Source organism: Octopus bimaculoides, chromosome 24, assembly GCF_001194135.2.
Source record: "Octopus bimaculoides isolate UCB-OBI-ISO-001 chromosome 24, ASM119413v2, whole genome shotgun sequence".
Lineage (NCBI taxonomy): Eukaryota > Metazoa > Mollusca > Cephalopoda > Octopoda > Octopodidae > Octopus > Octopus bimaculoides.
Window position 1 is genome coordinate 9,878,681 of NC_069004.1, and position 12,761 is coordinate 9,891,441.

Consider the following 12,761-nt stretch of genomic DNA (forward strand, 5'->3'; position numbering starts at 1 on the left):
TCAGCTTCTGTCTATCAAATCCACTCACATATGTATATGTAAATGCTTGTGTGTCTGTGTTTGTCCACCACCATCGCTTGACAACCAATGCTGGTGTGTTTACGTCCCCATAACTCAGCAGTTCAGCAAAAGAAGTCGATAGAATAAGTACTAGGCTTACAAAGAATAAGTCCTGGGGTCGATTTGTTCGACTAAAGGCAGACCGCAGTCAAATGACTGAAACAAATAAAAGAATAAAAGAATAAAAGAATATATATATATATATATATATATATAAAACAGTATTTATAAAATAGAAGATGGAATGTGTAATAGTCTTTATTGGGTACAACACATGTTTCAACCCATTCTGGATCTCATCAAGAAAAAGCCTCACTAGAGATTTCTTGAGTCCGCTTATGTACCACTATATGCCAATCAATCAGAGTAAAACCAGAGAAAACTTATTGAAACACAAAAGATTTAAATTTGAACATGGAAAGTATACATAATTTACATTTGACAGATATTTGTCCTCATCTTGTTTGTTGTTAACACAACATTTCGGCTGATATACCCTCCAGCCTTCATCAGGTGTCTTGGGGAAATTTCGAAACTGGGTTCTCATTCCTAAGGTATTTTTCGATTATTATTATTATTATTATTATTATTATTCATGTCACTGCCTGGAATCGAAATCAGAATCTTGGGGTTAGTAGCCTATGCTCTTAACCACTACGCCATATGCCCGTGGCATATAATAATACTACTAATAATAATAATAATTAAAAATACCTTAGGAATAAGAACCCAGGTTCTAAATTTCCCTAAGACACCTGATGAAGGCTGGAGGGTATATCAGCCGAAATGTTGTGTTAACAACAAACAAGATGAGGACAAACATCTGTCAAATGTAAATAATGTACATAATTCCTCATCTCTTAAATATAGAACTGTGGAAAGTATACATTCTAGTTTAGAGAAAATGACGTAATTAGCTTCTGCTGTTGTAACTGTTAAGAGAAAGAAAAGGAAGTAGAAGATGAAAGGAAGATAATACATAGACGAAAATTTTTTTTGTGTTCATGCTTAGACGCATATATTTACACAGAGATATATATATATATATAGATATAGATATATACGCACATATACATACACGTTCACACATGCACATGCAAGTATATGGGCATATACATACAATTAGATACATGCACATACACACATGTATGGACGAATATATACATATTTATGTATAGGAACTCGTATCCGCAGGTATTCACGTGTATATATACATAAATATACATGCATAGCATAGATAAATATATGCATAGATTCGTATGTAAAGAAAGATACACACATTCATGCAAAGCTTGACACACACACGTGTTAATACACTCGCATGTACACATAAGTAAATATATTTACATATTTACATATATATATATATATATTAGTGGCACTCCGTCGGTTACGACGACGAGGGTTCCAGTTGATCCGATCAACGGAACAGCCTGCTCGTGAAATTAACGTGCAAGTGGCTGAGCACTCCACAGACACGTGTACCCTTAGGGAAATTCAGCGTGACACAGAGTGTGACAAGGCTGGCCCTTTGAAATACAGGTACAACAGAAACAGGAAGAAAGAGTGAGAGAAAATTGTGGTGAAAGAGTACAGCAGGGTTCGCCATCATCCCCTGTCTTTCTATGCATACTCTCATCACCTGGCACAAAACCACCTCCTTCAGTCAAAGGAGGACTTGTCTAGTATTTGGTGCCCTCACTGCTACAGGTTCCATGTGAAAAAGCACCCAGTACACACTGGAAAGTGGTTGGCACTTGGAAGGACATCCAACCATAGAAACCATGACAAAGCAGACAAAGAGCTTGGTGCAGTCTTCTGATTTGCCAGCTCCTGTCAGACGTATGCTAGCTTCTGTCAAACAGGATATTAAAATGACTGTGATATATGTGTGTATTTAATGTTTGTGAGTATGTGATTAATTACATATCCTCTACTTCACAATTCAAAGGTTGGTGTTTGTAAATAAGTATACCACTATAAAAAGCTTCTTAAACAACTGCACATATACACATACCCCCATACACACAGATGTTTATATATGGGTACAGTTATACACAAAAACACACAGACACTCATATATTCAAAGAGAATGTTACAAACTGATTGAATGATTATCACAGAAAATCTAGATGAGACAACACTGACCATATTTTCGGAGAATCTCACCAATTCCATTACATAACTCGGACACTTCTGTGAACTTGTTCCTTCGTTCAGCATCTTTTTTTTCTTTTTGTAACTCTGGAGATGAAATTGAAAATGAACATTTTATGAAAATTAGAAATTTGAAGATATGATTTGGAAAAAAAAAAACTTCTTAAACACACAGTTATGCCTGCTTATGAAGACCAATCTCAAAATGCTGAAGCAGATGGAGTATTGAAGGCCAGTCTCAAAAACGCTGAATCTTACAAAGGAGATGACAGCGGATGGAGATATATGGTGCATTGCTGTACTCTAGAACAGGGGTTTTCAAACTGTGGTCCGCAAGGACAAGACAGGGGGTCCGTAGACAGCAAATACTTTTTATGGGCAATTTGATTTTATATGTTTTTTAATCGAAATCTTTTAATTGACAATAAACCTATTTGTTAAATACTGTTAAATAAATAAATATAAAAATATATGTTATTTTAAGCAAATATTTATGTATAAATTTCATAAGCGTTTATAAGGTAAAACCTGAAATATAAAGGGGTCCGCAAGTCAAAAAGTTTGAAAACCCCTGCTCTAGAAGACCACCCACCACAACAGAATTGAGATCCTACAACTTAAGGTTCCATGTAAAAAGCTTTGGTGTGGGAGTTGGTGCCACATGAAAAGCACCCAGTATACTCTATGGAGTGGTTGGAAGGGCATCCAACCATAGAAATCAAACCAAAACAGACTATGGAACCTGGTGCAGCCCCTGGCCTTGTCAGTTCCCATCAAGCCATTCAACTCATGCCAGCATGGAAAACAGACAAATGTTGATGATAATAATGATGATGATAGACACAAGCATGGCTGTGTAGTTAAGCAGTAGCAACCTGAAACCAAGTAGTGTTGGGTCGAGTCCAACCAAGCAGCACACCAGGTGTTTTCTACTTATAGCCCTAAGCTAACCAAGTGAAGGTACATGGCTTAATAGTTAAGGGTATTTAGTTCACAACCACAATGTCTTGAGCTTAATACCTGGTAGTGTTTTATGTCCTTAAGCACAAGAAACTTTATTTCATGTTGCTCTAGAGCAATACTCAGATGGTAAATATGAATTTCAAAGACCCAGTCTTCTCACATTCTGAGTCATGCTGAATCTCCCTGAAAGAAAATATTAAAGTTATGCATGTCTGTGGAGTGCTCAGCCACTTGCACATTAATTTCATGAGCAGGCTGTTGTGTTGATTGGATCAGCTGGAAAATTCTCCAGTGTCATAACTAATGGAATGCCAGTTAAAAAAAGGCTAACTGATGTCTTATGAGTAAGTTTAGAAAATGGAAATTGTGTAGAAGCTTGTCATATCTGCATCTGCATACATGTGTGTGGTGGGGAGTGCAAATTTAGTGTTTTGCTCCACCAGCACCATTTAAGAACCGATATTTGTTTGTTTATATCCACATAACTTAGAAGTTTGGCAGAAAGAAACTGATAAAATAAGCACCAGACTTAAAATTAAGTACTGGGTTGATCTGATTAACTACACCCTTCAGATGCATGGCTAATACAGTTTAACTCCAAACTGCATATAAGATAGCACAAAGTTCAAACTGGTTAAGGAAAAAGTTGACTTCAGCAGGATTTGAAATGTTCTGGGTTCAAATCCCACTAACATCAATTTTGGCATTCATCCTTTGGGAATCGATAAAATAAGGTACCAGTCAAATACTAACCCCATCTTCATAAAATTGCTGGTCTTATGCTTTAAATTATGTAGCATCAATGAAATCATCAAACTTAAAAACATCTATTCTACAGTGTGGTATTGACAAAAAAAAAATGAGGAAAATCTAAAGAAAGATTAAATAACTAAGACAAGTTAAAATTTAGGGATCTGAAACAAAGATACCTAGATTCAATATAGATATTTCTATATCTAAGTTTGCTGGGGGGCTTGCAATGAAGCAGTATTTGGAGGAACTGACAGGGATTGAAAAGTTATAGTTCAGTAGAGATTAGGTCTGAAGTTGAGAAAGAGATCAAGCTGGCAGAATCATTGTCATCTGTCTTTGTGTTCTGAGTTCAAATTCCACCAAGGTTGAGTTTGCCTTTCATCCTTTCGGAGTCGATTAAGTAAAGTACTAGTTTAGTACTGGAGTCTGTGTAATCGACAGATCCACAACCTTAAGACTGCTAGCCTTATGCCAAAATTTGAAACCATTATTATACACTGAGCCAATGAGAGAACCTCTATGTGATTGCTTAAGTAGCAAGAAATAGCAGCCAATTCTGCAAACCGTATTCTGCCATGCTTAAAATGAAAAGAGCATTCACTAATGGAATCAGTTGTTCTTAAAAATAAGATAATATATTTGATTGTCTAAGAACTGTGCCTAAAGTGTCCTTTTCAGGCCTGGCTAGAATTCTAGTAATGGTGCCTTCAGAGAAAGTACCAACTCTTAGATCACAGTACAGCCAAGTTCTAATACAGAAATGGCAAAGACTTCAATAAACAAAAGGAAACTGAGCAACAATTGTTGACCATCTCATTCTTGTAGGAAAAAATGTTTCAATGGAATCATTTGAGAGAACTATACTAAACTAAGTCGTTGTCTGATGAAGTGGAAGTGATGATTAAATGTTGTGCAATAATTGATAATTTCCGTTTCGAGTTAACTGTAAATTGCATAATTACCCGGTTGAAACATAATTGGATACTAATTCAGCATGAACTGTTCCTCTAGCTTAACACTTAACAAACTTATAATTAACAATCCACTGTAGACAATTTCATTCACATCAACTATCTCTTGTTCAAAACCAGAGAGAGTTGATGCTACATTAGCTTTGGTGTGGGAGTTGGTGCCACATGAAAAGCACCCAGTATACTCTATGGAGTGATTGGAAGGGCATCCAGCCATAGAAATCAAACCAAAACAGACTATGGAACCTGGTGCAGCCCCTGGCCTTGCCAGTTCCCATCAAGCCATTCAACTCATGCCACTACAGTTTTGTAAAGAAGCTATGACATGCCTCAGTATGAAACAGCAGCTCCACAGGAACCTCTCAATCAATATGGGTGACAGTAATCCCATAAAATTGCTTGATACTAGTCAAGTGTTTCTTTTCTAGGAAGAAAGAATATAAAGGTAGTATTATTCAATGTGTATATGGTGTGATTAAGAAGCTACACACGGGTATGTCTCTGTGGTTAAGAAGCTTGCTTTGCGACCACATGATGTCAAGTTCAGTCCCACAACATGCACCTTGGATAAGTACTTTTACTATAACCCTGGGTCAACCAATGCCTTTGACTGAATTTGGTAGACACAAACTGCGTGAAAGCTCAACATATATGTTTTTATGTCTGTGTTTGTCCCACATACAATAGTAACTTATCAACTGAGTTGAATAATGCTTGCAAAGCAGCCACCAAGTTCTTCATTTTCATTGCAGAGTGGACAGTGTGTGTGAGGATAATGAGTAGGATATTGTCAGATGCCAATAGCATGGCTGGTTTGAAGCAACCAAAGGTACTTTTACACTTAGTGATGTATACGCAAATTAGTGGACCTGAATAGATTTGGAGATTTGCTAAGGGCATGCCGAGTGGCACTAGCTGCAAAGAAAGCAGCAAAGATAGAGGCTTTCTCTGCTGGGGTACTATTCATAGAACCATCATTGTTATGGAGAAGATCAAAAGAGGATTCTGCAAAGCTGACAGAAATCCTTTTAGTAAGGAATTAGAAGGATTGTCTGCAGTTTGGTGAAGCGGAGTGCAGCAGGATCACAATTTTTCCTTTCATGATTCAGGTAAGAATTTTACAGGGGTTACATTGCTGGGAAATGCCATCCTATATTCTTTATTGAAGATGTAGTGGGGAAACTCTAAGTATTGTAAGACTTTTTTTTTTTGGCTGAATAACTTCACAACAATAAGTTAACCCCATTAAGGATAGTTTCAATCACCCTACAACACCAACCGTTTTTGATGGGTTTGCAGTGAACTACATATATAGCCAGGGGCTAACTGGCATAAGACAAGCAACTTTTAACTAATCAGCTGACTTGATGTACCAAAGAGTGGGGGGGGAGAGTGTAGCAGGAGTTGTGGAGCGGAAGGGGGTGGCAATGAAGCAGTATTTGGAGGAACTGACAGGGATTGAAAAGTTATGGTTTAGTAGAGATTAGGTCTGAAGTTGAGAAAGAGATCAAGCTGGCAGAATCATTAGCATACCAGACAAAATGCTTCATGGCATGTCATCTGTCTTTATGTTCTGAGTTCAAATTCCACCAAGGTTGAGTTTGCCTTTCATCCTTTCGGAGTCGATTAAGTACCAGTTGAGTACTGGAGTCTGTGTAATCAACAGATCCACAGCACTGAGACTGCTAACCTTATGCCAAAATTTGAAACCATTACTATACATTGAGCCAATGAGGAAACCTCAATGTGATTGCTTAAGTAGCAAGAAATAGCAGCCAATTCTCCTGCAAACCATATTCTGCCATGCTTAAAATGAAAACAGCATTCACTAATTTTTTCTGCCCAAAAGGATTTTTAACCCAATATTTACATGCTACTACTCATAGCTTTAACAGTTATAAATGAAATATTTCATGTTGTTTTTAAAGTACCCTTCAATTGTTGGGACAATATGTTGTGCTTGTGAAGACCTGTTGAACCAAGTGAAATCATAGTTGTGGCCGATGCCAGTGCTGCCTGACTGGCACCTATAATGGTGGAACATAAAAAGCACCATTCAAGCGTGACTGATGCCAGTGGTGTGTAAAAAGAACTCACAACACTCTTATGGGTGGTTGGCGTTAGGAAGAGCATCCATCTGTAGAAATCTTGCCAGTTCTCAGTCAAACCGTCCAACCCATGCTAGCATGGAAAGCGGACGTTAAACAACGACGATGATGATGATGATACTGTTTCAAGGTTTCTAAATTTTTATGACCTAAATATTTTTTGTTTTATTTGTTTTCCTATTGATTGGTTCAAGATAAAGGGAGCTGTGCTCATACCCCTCCAGCATGCTTCAAGACCAGTAGACCTAGGTGCACTATATCAAAGGGTAAGATATCCACAACCACAGTTGAAACCAGTTTAACCAAAGATCTGCTTGAGCAGGGAATGACTTAGTCTGAAAGATAAACACCTAACATACATGCCATAAGATGCTCATCTGCAGGACACAAAATTATCGACAATGACAGAATTACAGGGACTGTTTTACAGACAGTCTCGTTAATTGTCATTTCATTTCGTTATTTATGGTAAGCCCCAGATCAAACTAATCCAACAGAACACTGATCAAAGGCGTTCCAGTGTGACCATCTCGTCTTTGCATTTGATATATATTCCTTTTGTTTAAGTCAGTAGCGCCTGACTGGCCTTTGTGCCGGTGGCACGTAAAAGCACCCACTACACTCTCAGAGTGGTTGGCGTTAGGAAGGGCATCCAGCTGTAGAAACTCTGTCAAATCAGACTCTGCCAAATCGCCTCCTGGTCCACCAGTCCTCAGTCAAATCGTCCAACCCATGCTAGCATGGAAAGCGGACGTTAAACGATGATGATGATGATGATGAGTAATGTGTAATGTGAGGACGATTTGGTCGTTATTTGAAGCAGGTTGAACGAACGCGATTATGTTTCATTCTGTGTTGTGCGGCTCTATATTCAATGAGACTCAATGTTGCTGCTTAGCCAGGTCAGATTCCACCAAACAGAACTATGATCGTACTTTTTTTATTCAGACACAGTGTCCATCCCCGACTACATTATGCAGTTTATTATTCCTTCAGTTTAAGATGGCGGGATGTTATTTGATTGAGATGTGACTGCTATTTCTTGCATGTCAGGCGACTTCCTATAAAGGTTTCTTTTTCAAGCACTTGAAACTTTCCACTAAATGCAATTATTTCCCCATATGAGTCATATTTTTCCTTACAGACGGTGGAGGCAATTATCTTTGGGGAATTCCGTCACGGTGGAATTACTGTTTGATATCATAAAGCAACGATGGTAAATTACAGGAAGCAAATATTGGTTGCAAACAAGCAAGCAGCTTCACTAACGATACAACCAAGCGATCATTTGGAAGTCATAAATTGGGTATTTTTCTGATAAACAAAATAATTATTTACGATAAACTTTAAAGGATGGAGGTATATAATTAATTAAGGACAAATAAAATTAAGGTGTCATTCGGATAAACAAAATGGGGTAATTTAGGACAAACTTAAAAAGAAGATAATGGGGGTGGGTTGAGACAATGAAATTTTTTTAAAGTTTTATCGTGCAAGAAAGAGTTTGTAGGACATAAGTACGGAAATACCAAAAAGCTAAAAATAATACGACGGGTGAAATTTTGTTTTTAAACCACCTTTCCTGCATTTAAAATTACCCGCAGTCCATACAGAGGTGAGCAGCCAAAAATAACCAAAATGAGTACTACTAAAGCAGCGCGGACCCGAACGCGCTAGCTAGTCTTGAGTGGTCGATCCTATCCCTGTCCCTAACTCTATCCCTAACCCGCGTGTGCAAATGAATACGTGTTTAGGGTTAGGGTTAGGAACAGGGTTAGGGTTAGGATCGACCACTCGCGACTAGCTATCGCGGACGCGCTGCTTTAGTAGTACCCCAAAATGCAACCAAAAATAACGAAAATTTTTCCTGAATAAGAAAAACTTATTCAAATTATGGAAAGTTTGAATATAACCAACGTTAACTTTCAAAAAAAAATAATACAATAGTAATACAAGATATAAATACAGTTTGGTGCCCACTCTCCACTGATTTTGTTTTCTCATAATTTTTATCTTTGATTACAATTTACATCAGAATTAAATGTGAAAGAGAAAAAAATGGGTGGGTAGGTGCACACACGTACGTAACTGATACAGAATACATATTTCGTCTCAAAGTTTCAAGTTCCAATTTGTTGATATACATATGGTGTCAATATGTTGTTGATATACATGTGGTGTCAATATGTTGTTGATATACATGTGGTGTGTCAATATTTGTGCGATAATTCTTTTTTTTTTTTTTTTTTTTTTTTGTCAAATTAAACTTCAATATAATTGTAACTTACACCATTTTATACACATACCTTACAGAAAAGGTATTTGTATAAAACTTGCCGGAAGTCGGAGTTAGGAATCACTAACAAGTTGGAATTTCTCCGTTTTGACAGAGCTTTTTCAGATTTTTTTCCACACTGCCCTTGGAAATAATCTGGAGCATCTTTTTTTTAACATTTCCGATGTTCACCGAAAATTTTAGAAAAAAAAAGTACTAACTTTTCTGAAAGTTATGAGGAAACAAAGTTGGAAAGAGACACAATCGTGCAGGTATGCCCATAATTGCAATCTACACCTTCCAAAAGGTATCTCTGTACACAATAAAAATTTGAAGGGCTTTTCAAAAAGTTATTTATGAAGAACAGTTCGAGTGAGACACCAATCTGTAGTTATGCCAATATACACATACACTCGCACATATATAACACGAACATAATTGACACCTAATAAATGTAGATATATAAATGGTTCTCTCTCAGTGCGTCAGAAAATATACGAACAAATGATCTGTTTATATATATATATATATATATATATATATATACTTGTATAGGATAAATCATAAATCAGTAAATCATAAATCCAAAAGCGAAGCACACTAAGTTATAGAGCAGAAGTGTATATCTATCTATCTATCTATACACAGACTCACATATATATCGTCAATGTATCGTATTTCTGAAAAAGATATATATATATATATATATATATATAAATATATATATAATGTTTATATGAACAACAGAACGTGGCATTCCTATGAAGGACAATGTTATTGTTGTTATATATAGATATATACTTGTATAGAAGATAGTTACTCAATAGATAGACCACTGTAAGTAGATGCATCGCAAATATAAAATAATTCGTCTTACTCTCAAGTCTTTTTCTGTCACTTGTATCCATATTATGCTAAAACTAAACTTTGAATCTAATCAGACACGGACATTTTTTTTTTTAGTTTTCGCGCGACTTTTAGGTAACATCAAAAAGTAGGAATTGGTTTGACGGATCATGATCAATACTTTATTAAAATACTAAGAAGGTGCCTTTATTGATAATATTTTCATATGTTTAGCGTATAAAAAATATCAGAAATAATTATTTAGTGTATTCTTTAAGAAGAATGAATAAAATGTAGGCATAAGTCAATGAACTTTTCAATAGACGGGAGTGAATTTTGTTTTTAAAAAATGTGGACCGGAAAGAGAACGAAATATTTTTACGCACATAAAACAGGATATATTAGAATTGTTGACATTCGGTGATTCCACGAGTATAGTGCATATATCATGTTTTATGAGCCAACGAAGGAACTTGTGATTGCTAAACCAATCAAAATTACTTAATTGGCTTAATTATAAGCAATAAAACACCATACTTTAGAATTTTTGTACACTTTCGTAGTGTCCAGCATGTAGTTTCTATGTAGTCCATTCCGATTTGTATAGGAGGGCATTGTTTATGAGCAGATTCGACAAGTTTACCAAAAAGGTAGAGAGAAACGATGAGGTGAACCAAATATAACACGTTTTGTCAGTAGCGTAACTAGGGTATGTGCCGCTGGGGCAGCCCTTGCGTTTGCCCCACTCCGGGTCCACCACAGTAGAAACAGACTAATACAGCAGTGTCAAGCACTAGTGTAGCTGGGGGGGGGGTAGTAGGAGCGGTCCGCCCGTGGGATCAGTGAACGGCAAACGGAAGGGCCGTCCCAGGCGGCACACACTCTACCTACGCTAGTGCCGTCCTCTCCCCTTAGCTATGATATTGTGATCTGCCCAGCACAGAAACTACTTTAAAGTATTGCAGGCTCCTTTCTTGATGCTATCTAAAGCTATCGCAATGTTGGAAACCCTTCTGTATTATTAGTAAGGATCTCTGGGTCGCCGTAACCTATAATCTTATGCGAGTGCAGCAGCGAAGACTGAATTCGCCTTCCTCTACAGAAAGGCTTCGTAGATAGAGCCCGTCTGAATATTTTGAAGGTAGGGATTTGCCGGAACCCACAAAAAACACACATTGCCTACAGCAGACCCAAAAGTGCCGCCCCTACAATCTATCCCCTAGCTACGCTAGTGATCTCATTATTTGATAACTACGTTTTACTGACTCCCAGAAGAATGAAACTTAAATGATGCAACAGGTCGAACAATAGAATACACAAAATGATCATTGGCATTTCTTCCAACATTACGTTCTGAGTCCAAATTCCGCCGAGGTCGACTTTGCTTTTCATCATATAAGGGTCGATAAAATAAATACAAATTGATCACTAGGGTCACTATATTCGACTAATACCCGCTACCCAAAATTTCAGAGCTTGTACCTTTAGTAGAGAGAATACAGCTAATTAGCGCCAATATATTTTATGTCCAGTATTCTTATTTGATTCGCTTTCATTAATATGTGAGTGAAATGTGAATTACCATCATATGTGGGGAAAACACTAAAAAGAAGAAGAAGAAGAAGAACCGGTTTATACGTAACAGCTATTCTGAAAGTCTGCCAACATGCACACACACATACATACAAACATACATGTTTATAACCTTTATGTGGTCGCTCAATCTGCCAGAAACATCAGTCAAATCTCTTAAATAACATTCTAAAGTGGATAATGTAGTTATTGATATATAATCGGACGGGATGTTCATGGTTGGTCAAATCATACAACTGCTTGTTCTGTACTAACCTAGTAATAAAACAACACCGAATATATTATTTTCTACTCTAGGCACAAAGTCCGAAATTTTGGGGGAGGAGGCCAGTCGATTAGATCGACCCAGTATGCAACTGGTACTTAATTTATCGACCCGAAAGGATGAAAGGCAAAGTCGACTTCGGCGGAATTTGAACTCAGAACACAAAGACAGCTTGCCGCCTTACATCACTGACTTCGTTAGATATGCCTCCAAAGAAGAAGTATGAAACAACTGATGACGATAAAGAAATTAATGCTTTGATTGCCCAGGAAACAACCGTACTCGACCCGGAACAACCAGGGAAACGTAAACGCCGGTGGCATCGATATATTTGCGTTATTTTGGGTCTCATTGTTTCGATTGGACTAGCAATTACTGCTATTGTCCTAACTCAGGTAAAATTATTCGTTTTATTCGGAATGTATGTGTGTGTTTAAACTACAATAGTCTGTTCGAGAAAAAATTCAGTAGATTGACAGTTCTGTGTGGGCGCGCACGTATGCGTGTAAACGAAAATCGAGAGTCGACGTTTTTCGCAGTTCTCTTGTCTGTTACGATTCACATTGAGTTCGGAATAGTGGTTGTTGTATGTCATACAATTTCAATTTAAATGGCACTATAGGTTGTGTGTTAAGAAGCTTGCTTCCAAACCACATGGTTCTGGGTTCACTCCCACTGCGTAGTGCCTTGGCAAGTGTCTTCTGCTATAGCCTCGCGCCAACCAAGGCTATCGTGTATATATATATATATATATATATATATATATATAT

The 12,761-nt window shown here is 37.2% G+C and overlaps 1 protein-coding gene across 1 annotated transcript in view; it reads right to left on the reverse strand.

Annotated features, from left to right (window-relative positions):
* LOC106872470 (tonsoku-like protein) overlaps positions 1–12,761 on the reverse strand; it is a 118,364-nt gene that overhangs the window by 98,673 nt on the left and 6,930 nt on the right. Inside the window, exon 2 of the mRNA XM_052976512.1 lies at positions 2,209–2,304. Coding sequence (XP_052832472.1) covers positions 2,209–2,304 — 96 coding nt within the window. The remainder of the gene's footprint in view (positions 1–2,208; positions 2,305–12,761) is intronic.